Source organism: Oncorhynchus mykiss, chromosome 8, assembly GCF_057628025.1.
Source record: "Oncorhynchus mykiss isolate SJ-2025 chromosome 8, ASM5762802v1, whole genome shotgun sequence".
Classification (NCBI taxonomy): Eukaryota; Metazoa; Chordata; class Actinopteri; order Salmoniformes; family Salmonidae; genus Oncorhynchus; species Oncorhynchus mykiss.
In genome coordinates, this window is record NC_143029.1 from 47,810,516 (window position 1) to 47,824,654 (window position 14,139).

The 14,139-nt window shown below is 40.1% G+C and overlaps 1 protein-coding gene across 6 annotated transcripts in view; it reads right to left on the reverse strand.

Moving 5' to 3' along the window:
• pex5lb (peroxisomal biogenesis factor 5-like b) overlaps positions 1–14,139 on the reverse strand; it is a 151,247-nt gene that overhangs the window by 15,953 nt on the left and 121,155 nt on the right. For 2 of the 6 annotated variants that reach the window (XM_090181761.1, XM_021612661.3), the window contains 3 exons: positions 8,331–8,474; positions 5,845–5,915; positions 3,683–3,898 (listed from right to left, as the gene is read on the reverse strand). In XM_090181761.1, coding sequence (XP_090037887.1) covers positions 3,683–3,898; positions 5,845–5,915; positions 8,331–8,474 — 431 coding nt within the window. Of the gene's footprint in view, positions 1–3,682; positions 4,019–5,844; positions 5,916–8,330; positions 8,475–14,139 lie in introns of all 6 variants that reach the window. The other 4 variants (XM_036985507.2, XM_036985505.2, XM_090181762.1 and 1 more) reach the window with 2 other exon arrangements.

Below are 14,139 nucleotides of genomic sequence, written 5' to 3' on the forward strand. Positions count from 1 at the left end.
CAGCTTTTGTTATACCACTCCTCAAGGGAGGTGATGGTAGTGAATTGGATAATTATCGGCCCATCTCTAAGCTCTCCTGTTTGGCAAAATTTAATTGGTGAATAGGCAACTACAACCATTTTGAACTGTTATCAATACTCTTTCTAGCAATCAATCTGGCTTCAGACCTAAACACAGTACCACTTCGGCCACTGTGCATGTTGTAAATTATATTGCTAATGCCCTAGATAATAGAAAGTACAGTGTTCATAGATTTGTCTAAAGCTTTTGACACTGTAGGTCATGCGATACTTTTGGGTAAGCTGTCGTCAATAGGACTGGAATCGGATGCCTGTCGTTGGTTTCATGACTATCTAAAGGATAGAAGTCAGGCTGTTAGAGTTGACGCCATCCAGTCGGAGCCATTGGATTTGGTTAAAGGGGTGCCTCAAGGTTCAATACTTGGTCCATTATTGTTCACTCTCTGCATAAACAATATCGATGATGAGGTAATAGTGCCAAATTCATCTATATGCTGATGACACTGTCATGTACTCTATTGCTTCAACGGCTGACCAAGCATTATCACAGTTGGAGACCAATTTTAAGATATTACAAGGGTCTTTTTTACAGTTTAAACTTGTTTTAAATGCTAAGAAAACACATTTATGATTTTTAATAGGTCCAGTAAGTTGAAAATAGACTTGCACTTACGAGCTTAGATGGCTCTCAAATGAATCGGGTCTCTGCATATAAATACTTAGGGATATGGCTGGATGATAAACTGTCTTTTAAAATGCATGTTAATGAACATTGCAAAAAGCTAGGCTTCCTCTATAGAAACAGGACATGACAAATTGTGCAAGCTACTTTTATGTCTGTTATAGATCATGGGGATATTATTTACATGCATGCTACGGCATCCACACTTAAACCACTGGATGCTACTTATCGTTGTGCACTTAGGTTTATTACAGGTGCTAGTTACAGAACTCACCACTGTGTTTTAGATAAAAATGTGGGTTGGACTTCGCTGTCCATGAGACAAGAACAACATGATCCCATGTATGTCTATAAAGAACTTCTGAATAAACTACCTTCTTATTTATCATCATTGGAATTATAATTCATAAAACCAGGTCTCAAGCATGGATTACACTTAAGGCCCCTGAGATCTCTACAGAGTTGGGTATGGCTGCCTTTTCCTGTTACGCTCCTTGCTTATGGAATAGCCTGCAGACTAAACTTGAGACTTGTCCCCCTGTTGCACATTTTAAACATTTATTGGAGGATTTTTTGTATTGCTTGTAACTGCTTTGGGTAATGCAAGCTATTGTGCTATTAGGGGAATAACCTAACACTAACGTTCAAAAGTTTGGGGTCACTTAGAAATGACCTTGTTTTTGTCCATTAAAATAACAAATTGATCAGAAATACAGTTTAGACATTGTTCATGTTGTAAATGACTACTGTAGCTGGAAACAGCTGATTTGTAATGGAATATCTACATAGGTGTACAGAGGCCCATTATCAGCAACCATCACTCCTGTGTTCCAATGGCACGTTGTGTTAGCTAATCCAAGTGTATCATTTTAAATGGCTATTTGAATCATTAGAAAACACTTTTGCAATTATGTTAGCACAGCTGAAAACGTTTGTGCTGTTTAAAAACAGCAATAAAACTGTCCTTCTTTAGACGAGCTAAGTACCTGGAGCATCAGCATTTGTCGGTTTGATTACAAGCTCAAAATGGCCAGAAACAAATACCTTCCTTCTGAAACTGTCTATTCTTGTTCTGAGAAATGAAGGCTATTCCATGAGAGAAATTGCCAAGAAACTGAAGATCTCATACAACGCTGTGTACTACTCCCTTCACAGAACAGCGAAAACTGGCTTTAACCAGAATAGAAAGAGGAGTGGGAGGCCCCGGCGCACAACTGAGCAAGAGGACATATACATTAGTGTCCAGTTTCAGAAACAGATGCCTCACAAGTCTTCAACTGGCAGCTTCATTAAATAGTACCCGCAAAACACTAGTCTCAATGTCAACAGTGAAGAGGTGACTCCGGGATGCTGACCTTTCTAGGCAGAGTTGCAAAGAAAAAGCCATATCTCAGACTAGCCAATAAAAATAAAACACTGGACGGGAAGATTGGAAAAAAGTGTTATGGACAGACGACTCTAAGCTTGACGTGTTCGGATCACAAAGAAGAACATTTGTGAGACGAAGAAAAAATGAAAATATCCTGGTGGAGTGCTTGACGCCATCTGTCAAGCATGGTGAAGGCAATGTGATGGTCTGGGGGTGCTTTGGTGGTGGTAAAGTGGGAGAATTGTAAAGGGTAAAAGGGATCTTGAAGAAGGAAGGATATCACTCCATTTTGCAACGCCATGCCATACCCTGTGGATTGCACTTAATTGGAGCCAATTTCCTCCTACAACAGGACAATGACCCAAAGCACAGCTCCAAACTATGCACTAACTATTTAGGGAAGACGCAGTCAGCTGGCATTCTTTCTATAATGGAGTGGCCAGCACAGTCACCGTATCTCAACCCTATTGAGCTTTTGTGGGAGCAGCTTGACCATATGGTACGTAATTAGACGCTGTACAGTATCCTATTCATTTTGTCACTAATTTCTTGTTTTCATGGAAAACAAAGACATTTCTAATTGACTCAAAACTTTTGAACGGTAGTGTATGTGTAAATGTAACAATCTGCTGTTGTATTTTTTTAAATGTTATTTGTGATTTTTTTGTTTGTCTTGTGTAATTTTTTAATCACTGTACCTAAACTGTATGTGTAAACATGTATACGCAGGGCCCAGCTCAGTCTGTGTTCCTTGTTGAAATAAAGGTATAATAATAATATTTCTGTAATTTAGTGATTTTATTCCCATAGTAATTCGTTATGGATCCATAACTAAATAAACATCAGCATTTTGAAAGAGTATTTTATCATTATTTTATTAATGAAAGCATGAAGATGCCATTATTAGTTGCAATGTTTTAGTTTGAACGTGCAGACTGTCTCTAAGAACAGTGGGAACGTTTCCCTAGTCAGCACCATTATTAGTGCAGTGTCCCTTTAAATATTTTGGAGATTTGGTTTTCAAATAACGTAAAATTAGTGAAAAAAAGGTCATTCTTGAACATGGGGTGAGACGTTGTTACTAATTTGTAAATAAAGCCAGTTTGTTATTTGGAATAATTTATTTATGTTTTTAGACAGAGAAAAACCAAAAACCTACAGTCATCTCATGGGTCTCCCAGTTGAGGCCGGCACAGTTATTGAACCAGCATGTGTAGCAACACAGCTTGCACTGATATGCAGTGTCTTAGACCAATGCTCCACTCAGGCGCTGTACAATGTGACCGGTCGGGAGTGGCCTACAATACTACAGTAATAATCCAAACAAAATAAAATAATAAAAACCTTAGTGTAACAACAGTTTTAGTCAGTAATACTGAAGTCGCACACAATTTTCCATTTAGGTTTGTGTTGCCCAGTCAGTTAGAGCCACAGTAGGACCCAAAAGCATAATCAGTGCTCTAACTCCCCCCTGCACTAGTCTGGAGCAATGAAGTGGTGACGCAGGGTACTGTACTAAACAACAAATTACCTCTAAATCCTGCGGCGTAAGCTCGCAACTTTTAAAGGAGGAACCACTAAATATGCATTGTAACCAAGAGGTGGGCGTACCAAGAGGTTGGCGTATGGGGACGACCCCTACGCGGTGTGGTGGGGGACCCCTGCAGCAGTGGGCTCCGGCTCCCTGGCTGTAGGTGTTTATAACGGGGGTTGTGGCAGATCCATCGGTGCAGGGCCTTGCAAGCGTCCTGTTGCATGCCTGTGTTGGTCAAACTCACCGCCAGGGCCATGAGGGCCTGCAAGTTGTTGTGGTGGAGGTCTAGACACCTGCAGACAGGGACTGCTGTGATTTCTGTGCAAGGATGTGCTGGTTCTGTCTTTTTTGTGTGCACGCCAGGTGAGGTCGTTCCAGGTAGGATGGGGAGAGGATGGGGAGAATGCATCTTCCTTGGAAATGTTTTGAAATGTTTTAATAATCAAATTTTTTCTTTGCGAGAGACTCAATTTTTGCTGATGCACGTAACACCCATTGAATTAAGTTATTTGAGGATTGAAAAAAGGTAATGGATTAGGAATTTCCTTTTAAATTACTATGTTTGCTGTTAACCCTATCAAGTTAAACAACATAGTTGTGCTGTTGTAATGAAGGTGAGTTAGACTCTTACGACTTAAATCAGAACTGGAGACCAGGGTTCGATCCCACCTGTGACACTGTATACATGTATATACAGTGCTTTTCGTTAAGTACTCAGACCCTTTTACGTTTTCCACATTTTGTTACGTTACAGCCTTATTCTAAAATGTATTCAATTGTATTAAATCAAGCTACACAAAATACCCCATAATGATGAAGCAAAAAACAACATTTTTTTTTTTATTTTAGCACATTTACATATGTTTTCAGAACCTTTATTCAGTACTTTACTGAAACAACTTTGGCAGCGATTACAGCCTTGAGTCTTCTTGGCGCTGCAAGCTTGGAACACATGTATTTGGGGGGTTTCTCCCATTACTCTCTGCAGCTCCTATCAAGCTCTGTCAGGTTGAATGTGGAGGATTGGTGCACAGCTATTTTCAGGTCTCTCCAGAGATGTTTGATCGGGTTCAAGTCCAGGCTCTGTCTGGGCCACTCAAGGACATTCAGAGACTTGTTCCGAAGCCACTCCTGCGTTGTCTTGGCTGTGTGCTTAGGGTCATTGTCCTGTTGGAAGGTAAACCTTCGCCCTAGTCTGAGGTCCTGAGCCCTCTGGAGCAGGTTTTCATCAAGGATCTGTACGTTGATCCGTTACTCTTTGCCACGATCCTGTCTAGTCTCCCAGTCCCTGCAGCTGAAAAACATCGCCCACAGCATGATGCTGACACCTCAATGCTTTACCGTAGGGATGGTGACAGGTTTCTTCCAGATGTGATGCTTGACATTCAGGCCAAAGAGTTCAATCTTGGTTTCATCAGACCAGAGAAATTTGTTTCTCATGGTCTGAGAGTCTTTAGGTGCCTTTTGGCAAACTCCAAGCAGGCTGTCATGTGCCTTTTACTGAGGAGTGTCTTCCGTCTGGCCACTCTAACAAAGGCCTGATTGGTGGAGTGTGGCAGAGATGGTTGTCCTTCTGGAAGGTTATCCCATCTCCACAGAGGAACTCTAGCACTCCGTCAGAGTGACCATAGGGTTCTTGGTCACCCCCCTGACCAAGGCCCTTCTCCCCCGAAAGCTCAGTTTGCCCGTGCAGCCAGCTCTAGGAAGAGTCTTGGTGGTTCCAAATTTCTTCCATTTAAGAATGATGGAGGCAAATTTGCTCTTGAGAACCTTCAATGCTGCAAACATTTTTTGGTACACTTCCCCAGATCTGTGCCTCGACAAAATCCTGTCTTGGAGCTCTACGGACAATTCCTTCAACCTCATGGCTTGATTTTTGCTCTGACATGCACTGTCAACTGTGGGACCTTATATAGACAGGTGTGCCTTTCCAAATCATGTCCAATCAACTGAATGTACCACAGATGGACTCCAAGTTGTAGAAACATCTCAAGGATGATCAATGGAAAGAGGATGCAAAAAAATAATAATAATAATGTAAAAAGTGTGTTTTTTATTTTTAATACAATTGCAAAAATGTCTAAAAACCTGCTTTGCTTTGTCATTATGGGGTATTGTGTGTAGATTGCTGAGGATTTTTATTTATTTAATCAATTTCAGAATAAGGCTAACGTAACAAAATGTGGAAAAGGTCAAGGGGTCTGAAGGCATTGTAAGTAGAAACAACTCATTTTTTTACCTCTGGAGTGACACGATGGCTGCCTGCTCATTCTCATTCTCAGCCTGTGTGGTGCCCAGAACCTGCCAAGCCTAAAGACGCAGAAAGGGTTTCAACCAAACTAACACATCAAACAAAGTCAAACAATATTACATCAGTACTCCCGAGCTAACCAGTACTTCACTAAAGGAAATCTTATGCACAGTTCAAACATAGATTTTATGGCGAGTGGAACTGAATAGAAATTAAGAGCGGCCTGGCAAGGTTAAAAGCTTTGCTTGATGTACCGATTGGTTTCATACAACTGCTCTCAACACTGCAGCAGACTTCCTCGTTGGTTTTGGGGCGACATAACAGCAACCTCTTACAGAAGTCCTCCACCTGGAAATCCGAGACAATGATTGTGCTTCTGTTGTGGGTGTGGTAGTGAAGCAACTATTATTTGCATGCAATTAACACATATTAATATGTATTACCATATCTCCTGAAAGTGGAAGAACTGCTCTGATGTGCTGCATGAAACAAAAGCTTACTTCAACCGCACTGGGCCAAAAGAGAAGCTGCCGAACTATTGAAAGAATTTGAACGAGGCTCACTTAATGGTTTCAGACAGCTCTCTATCCCCGCTCTTCCAAAGAGAAATAGATTTTTTTGCGGCGATAGAGTGGTCTTTGAACTAGGGCTGAAACTCAACAAATACAAAGAAAATAAGACAAAATAACACACAAGATACATTTCTCGAATTGATTCAATAAAGTAAACTCAATACTTCACACAATGTTACCTACAATTAAAACAAATAAATGAGGCTGTTAACTGAACCTGAATTTCACAGGTTTCTGATTTCCCCCAAAAAGGCAAACTTTTTAAATAAAAAAACAAAAACAAATGTGGATGTTCTAAGTCCATTCTAAGTCCATAACAATGCTTTAACCACATCAGGAGACCACGTTTGAGGTCTGGGAAAAAATGCATGTCATTTATTTATTGTAGTTACCCTTTAGTTCAACTGCGCAGGCACCTAGAAATGTTGTTTGGTTAGTAGTGTTTCTTTAGCACATAAAATGGAAATTGCAAAAGAAATGGCCACCGGATTGACGCAAATAATCATGATATCATTATGCCAGGTAGGTGTGAAACGGATGTGAAACGGCTAGCTTAGTTAGCGGTGCGCGCTAAATAGTGTTTCAATCGGTGACGTCACTTGCTCTGAGACCTTGAAGTAGTGGTTCCCCTTGCTCTGCAAGGGCCGCGGCTTTTGTGGAGCGAACATTCAATTGAGAAGGTTTCTGAGAAAGCCTTTCCATCTACCAGAAGACGGTAACATCGCTACATTTTTCCTGTTTCTTAATTGTTTGAAACCTGGACGTTTTATTTCATATTCTAAGGCATGTCTTACCTTGCTTCAAAATACCTATAGCCAAAATTCCACCATAGAAACGTGTAGGCAATTATTTTATAGTCTTCCCCTATGTGTTCTCCTGTTCCATTGGTTTTCTTTCATTGTCTATCAGCCAAAGGCATTGTCCTATTCATATTAGAAATTAGTGATGAGCGATTATTGCTTTGAGGTTGGTTCGGATTCGGTTGGCTTATAAAAAAAAAGATCAGTTTTCCATATCAGTTTTTAAACATTAAATGCACAATGCATTTTGTGGGTTGAATGCAGTAAGAATACAAAATAATACAATTAATAAAAGTCCCATGATGGTAGTGACTGCACATTACTGATTATCACTTATCAATAATTTATTCACATTACTTTACTTCCATAAAATATTTCAGTTGTGTATATTACATTTGTTTTATTTGATGACTTCCAAGTCATCATCTCATCTCCATAGAGCTGTTACCTGACTGCTGAACTGCAACTATCAAATCACTTAGAGCATGTATTTTCAGTTAGAGATACCTCGCGAAGCATTCTTCTGTCTTCTTTTCATAGCAGGCTTTACCAAGTTTTCTGCACTAAACCATATAGAATATTGGCCTGTTGGAAACTACAACTCCCTACTACTACTTCGCATAGTTCTGGCTTGACCGGATGTATCTCTACAGAAACTGTGCAATGTGCACAAACAAAATGTCGGTTAATCGCTGAGCACTATTAGCAACCTGTGATAGTTCGTGCATCTTAAAATCTCCCCTTTCTAACGGATATTTCCATCTCTGTCCATGAAACCGCTTGTATGTGCAGTGCACATTTTAGAACAATGTTTTCTGCAAATTGCATTTTGGAACATTTGCGTGTAAGCCTACCTCTGTGTGTACATAGCTGCTCCTAAAATGTGAAGAAATAATAGTTTATCAACATTTTAAGCTAAACATTCTGATCTGTTCCATCAGACGTATTAATTTATACGACGTATACCTCCATTACACTACTTTAATAAGCATCGTGGGGATTAAGAAATAAATATACGCAATGCCCACTGAAAAATATGTGGGTATACGGCATATACTTGTGTATACCCTTCACTACACCACTGAACTCAACGATCTTTTACCTCCGAATCCGATGGGTCCTGCAAAATGGCCGCCTCCAGTAGCAGGACAGCATTGTTCAGGTCTCCATCTCTGGCCTTCTGCTGCCCTTCCTCAAAAGCATTGGGCCACTCTTTGTACGGGTTGTTGGTGTGAAAGTAGTAGCCCTGTAAATATCACAGGCATCTTTTTGAATGAATTGCATACGTTTGTGTAAATCATGTCTGCATGGTCATACGAATACAAGTACAATGGTTAATATGACATAATTGACAGTAGGGTATTTGCGGTATAACAGTTAATTCATGAAACAATACAAATGTATAATCTTCTGATCAGTGTTTCACACCTCGGTGTAATAACGGTCTCAGTGAGGCATTCAAATATGTGTTATTCATGAGGATCTATACTGTGTGGCTCATTCTATTTCAAATCATCCAATTATATGGATGAATTTCTATAACCGCAGCAAATGAAGTTAGGCATTGTGTTCAGGGCATAGCAGCAGTGTGCACCAGCGCCAGCCCTAACTGTCCCTCCACTCCCACCACTGCCCAACACTTACGCTAAGTCTCCATAAAGCAGATCATGAATTATTCTTATTCCATACCACAAGGGTAAAGATTTACTTTGACTACATATCATAACGCATTTATTACACATCTATAAGCATTTAATGAATGTGATATAACAGGTCCCAACAACATTTTTAAATGTAAGTGTATATCAATAGCATATCTATAATACATTCATGTCATGCAATAGTTCATATTACAATGACAATATAGTGTTATCATTATGGATGTTCTCAAAAGTGTTCGTGAATATTCCAAAAGGCCCAAACACATTTAGAAAATTATGCTGATATATAGGCCGGTATAGGCCCATAACTACTTCTTCTCAGAGGTTAATGGGGCATGAGGATCCCCACAGGGTTGAATCCTCCTATGTAGGAATTCTATGCGGTCAAAGTAAAGTTAAATCTATTTTCCTATTCCCATGAAGCATTTATAACGAAGCACTTCAAGGTAATTAACTGTAGTTTGCTACTGATCTATAACACCAACATTTAAGGTCTGAAGTGCTTAGTTGTGAGGTGCTTCTATGCAGTCATTGTACTGCCATTTGTATTTTCCCATTCATAAAGCATTTATAAATAATTTATAAACATGTGTCCGTATTATTTTTGATAAGTGAGACAACACAGAATGTTAAAGGAAATGTGAACATTTGATAGAAAATGAATCCTACTATTGACTATTCTTGAATATATTTAACAAAGATTCAAAATCCCATTTCAGACTCATAGCCATAACTTTTTTAGTGAGTAAACCATACAAACACAGGGTGGTAAAGCTAGCTAGAATTTCCTTGCCTGGCTACTCAAACTCCTTGCTCCGGCCAAACACTACGCCATGCCCACAGATGTTAGTTTCTTTTCCACAATGAGTCTGCTTCTGACGACCTCTCCGATGATTTCCAGAGCGCCTGACTAGTCAGGCAAGAACAAGCATAAGTAATGAGGTGTTTAGGAAATTTGTTATTGTCTTTGATTCATTTTATTTTTTACAACACTCCTCATTTTGACGTCACCACAAACAACTTCATTGATGGCAGTTTCAGATTGATGTACTGTATGTAGCGAACGATAGAGCAGTGGAATAATTCCATTTGAGTCGTCAGGCAAAGCATTTCCCCATTATTCACTAATGTTGCCTAACCGGCCACAAGATGGCAATATTATTCCTTTTACACCGTTTATCATCTTACGTACGACTTTAATGTACTCAGCCAGCAACACACTGCTTTCCCTCGTGGACCGGCTGGTACATAAAGCATCCTCCATTCAACTGCAAAGACATCGGTTTCCTCCTTAACCTGATTTACCTTGATTTAATGGCTCATCAGTAGAAATATCTTAACAAAAATACAATTTTCCACCACCATTTTCAGATTTTCTGACAACTTCCAGATGTTGCACATCGCGAGTCTGTTTATCCCTGGTTGAACGCAGACCGCAACACCAGCAAGTAGCATTAGCCACCCTAGCATGGTGGTGGAAAATTTTATTAAGATACTACAAATATTTTCACCATTTTTTTTCCCTCCAACGAGCCTTTAAAGAGAGTGTAGCACCTATTTCCCAATGCCAGAAATGCATATAATAATTACTAAGAGAACACAATGAAAACATTCCCAAATTGCAAACTTAAATCAATTGTTATACTATTGTAATGTTGTTTTAAAAGGTGAACTTTGGAAACAATCCCAAAGCCCCCCGCGGTCAGCGTCACACAGTGAAATGAAAAACTACATTCCTCTTAATTCAATACATTTGTGAGAATGAGGTGGTCGAATTGGGCGTCTACTCTCACGGATATCAATAATGGAAGGAGGGCTTCAAAAATAAGTTTCTTCTCAAAGTGGATGCTGTCCCTACCATCAACGTGACTTCTAAAGTAGGGGTGTGCCGAGTACTTGGGCAAAACGAGTATCGTAACAGATATGGAACATTTTCAGAATACGATTATGACAAGTATTTTTTGTAATTATCCGTGAAAGAAAAAATATAATAATTCAGCTGCCAGCACACTCTTTCACTCAAACAGTGTTAAGCGCTGTGTGCTTTAAACAACTATTGGCTAGTTATATTGTCTGTAAAGAATCAGATGGAGTATCAGTTGAGCCTGCTGCAACGATTGGATTAGAACAAGCCACTCTCCCTCTGCTCTCATTTCCCCATTTCACTCATCTCAGTGCACACGTCTCCCGATCTTCAAACATCATGTATGAATCAGAATCTGTAGCTAGTCATCGTTGTTCAATCTAGTTATTTCCTGTTGACTTTGCTGACACCATATGATTGTTTTTGTCTGTCTACTTGTCGTTGTTTAGTAGGCCTATGTTGTCTGTTCGTATAATTATTTCATTGCTGACGACGTCTGTCATTACGTCATGATCCAAGCCCAAGCTTGCTTGCTATTATTATTTATTCTCACCCAGGCATGTTTACCGAGCGACAGATCATTAGAAAATAAAATGACAAATGTAGATACTTTTTAAAATGTATTGTATAATGTTGGCTGGCATAAGTTGCGGGAGAGAAAAGTTTTGCTCCTCTCAAAAGTACAACAATATATAGCCGGCATTCATCTAAATCTGTGCCTGGAATAAATGCAGGCAGTAGTAGTACTATTTATTAGCCTATTTCATTAATAATTGAATAGAACTAAGTAAGTATCATGTGCATTTTCATCGGTCGGGGTCATTTAAAAGGAACATAATGCACTCTGAGATGCACTCTGAGTGAATGCGCACTTGTGGTATAGGAATTTACAGCACATTCCCGGGTTGTCTGATCACGACTAAATCCGATTATGACTATGAAGTGTGATAAAACGGATGCGATTATGAATACAATGAGATCGGCACACCCCTATTCTAAAACATCTCAAACAGCTAGCAGCATCAACAGAGAACAAGCATTTTTATAGGCTTCAGTGAGCATGGAAGTGAACAGGGTAAGGGAAAGACCTAAAGGTCAAGGACCTTTTAAAGGGTTCTTCGGCTGTCCCCATAGGAGAACCCTATGAAAAACCCTTGAAGCTGAAGAACTCTTTTGGAAACTTTTTTTTCTAAGAGTAACTATAGAGCTACCGTATTTAGCTCACGTTTTCCATCTAAATAACACAAACTAACCAAATGTAAACATGTCTGCCAGTTGTTGGTTGCTAACTGCTTGTGCTGTCATACTATAGATAGTACAAGCGTATGGGGAAGAGTAGTTTTGGCTGCGACTGAGGGACTGTGGATGGATGGCTTGTCAGATGGATCCACGTGGGTTGGCGAGACCCCTCCAGCATAATGTTATTCCGAAATCAGCTACGGGCTAGGGCATCTCGAACATATTCCCTACACTGGACTGATGGCAGATAATTTGGCCGTTCTGTGGCTCCAGGAGAGTTTTCTATGCGGCCTGTCGAGTGCAGGCTAAACTGAACTGCAAAGCTTCGGCCATGGATTCAATCGCGGATCTGGTGGAATTTCTGAGAAGCCCTGGGGCCAGGCTTTCTTTGGAGGGGGGGATTGTGGATTTTTTTGGGGGGGAAAGTTTTATTTATAAAAAAATGTTGTCTTACTCTTAGGATCGATTCTTGTTGAAGAAGCAGCAGCTAAGCTAACATTAGCTTGCTATAGCTAGCTATTCTCTTCCTCCGTTTTTGAATGAATGTGTTTTTTTTCTTTCTAGCTGGCAAAATAAGTGAGATAGATTTGGTTTGTATACTGCCAAAAGTCTATAACATAGCTAAGTTTGTCACTGGTATGAGCTAGTAAATATCCTAAACCTAGACAGTGATAGAATATCACCTGGGAGAGAAAGAGGAGAGAATTCACTTTCTGTTTCATCTGCTGCTGGCTTGCTAATGTTCACTTAAGTATGTTTTTTCACATGTAATTGATGAAATTAGATTTTTATTCTATAAAGATTGTAATTGTGTCAGTATGTTATGAATATTGTAGAAACATACCACTTGGTGCACACCAGGCTACAGGCAATATGTTCCTCCACTGTGTGAGTCATAGAAATTACCATCTTGCTTTCGGAGCTTTCCATCAGTCTTCGTGGTTTTTATATGGGGGGGAGCATAAATTGTACAGTTGTAAACTTTTCCAAGTTAGAATCCATTTTTCACGTTAGAACTCATTAGTTAATCTACAGCACCAACTACATAAATATATGACAGGGTCCATTATCTGCTACTTTAAATCGAGTTAAGGAGGAAACCAATGCCTTTGCAGCTTGAATGGAGGATGTTTTATGTATGAGCCGGTCCATGGGGGACATGTGTATTACCGGCTGGGCTGACTGTGTCCATACCTAACAGTAATACGACATCAGGAAGAACTACGCCCTCTAGGGGTTTCAGCGCTATCACTAATGTAGCTAGCTAGCTAAGCCCCTGGCACAATGTCAACACGTTAATAGTCATAATACTCGTTAAACATTTATTTCACAAGAGGTCAACAGGAAGTGATATTTCACTGACCTCTCACATTCTCCTCCTGATTAGCTTCACGTCAGGAGAAAGGGGCAGCTGCAGCCCAATATGGTGACCGGAGTATGGGCAAGTGGGTGTGTTGAAAGGAAAGTAGTGGGCGTGAGGAAAGGAGTGGGTGTGTCAAGCGCTCTACTATCTATAGTTTGATTTGATTGAGTTTTTTCCCTTCAGTTCCTTTAAGTTAGCACGCAACTATCATACGTTGAGCTACCGTACGGCGAGAGTTTGGACTTTGCTTTGAAGCCAGAGGATAAGTCTGAGTCGTATTTCACTGTTACAGAAATAATTGTAGATTTTCAGTTATAAAAGTGACAATGGTTTATTTTTGATTAAAAGTACTGATGATGGGTGTACTGTTTCTTGTATGTGTTGTCTGCTTACTGTGACTGTCACCCTGATATTGGCTACTAGGTAGCTACACTTCCCACGCCATTGCCAGTCAGTAGTGCTTGGCAAGCGGGAGCGAAGAGCACTGTGTCCCAGTGTTGTTGCCATTCATGCCCTCCCAATTGAGTAGTAGACTGTATGTATGTATCAAGGTGACATCTAGATTATTATCAATATTAGTTATTTATTGTGTAGGCTGCGATGCCGTAATACAGCTGCCCAGTGAGAAGCACCTCAGTTCGGCAGGCACGCTACAACACCGGTGCACTTGACTTGCCGGCTTATCGATCAGCCGTGCAGCAAAATCAGCTACGCAAGACTGTCTCGAGTGGCAAAAAAACAGCCCAATTAGCCGATTCGCATTTCATACACCCACTCCTTTCGA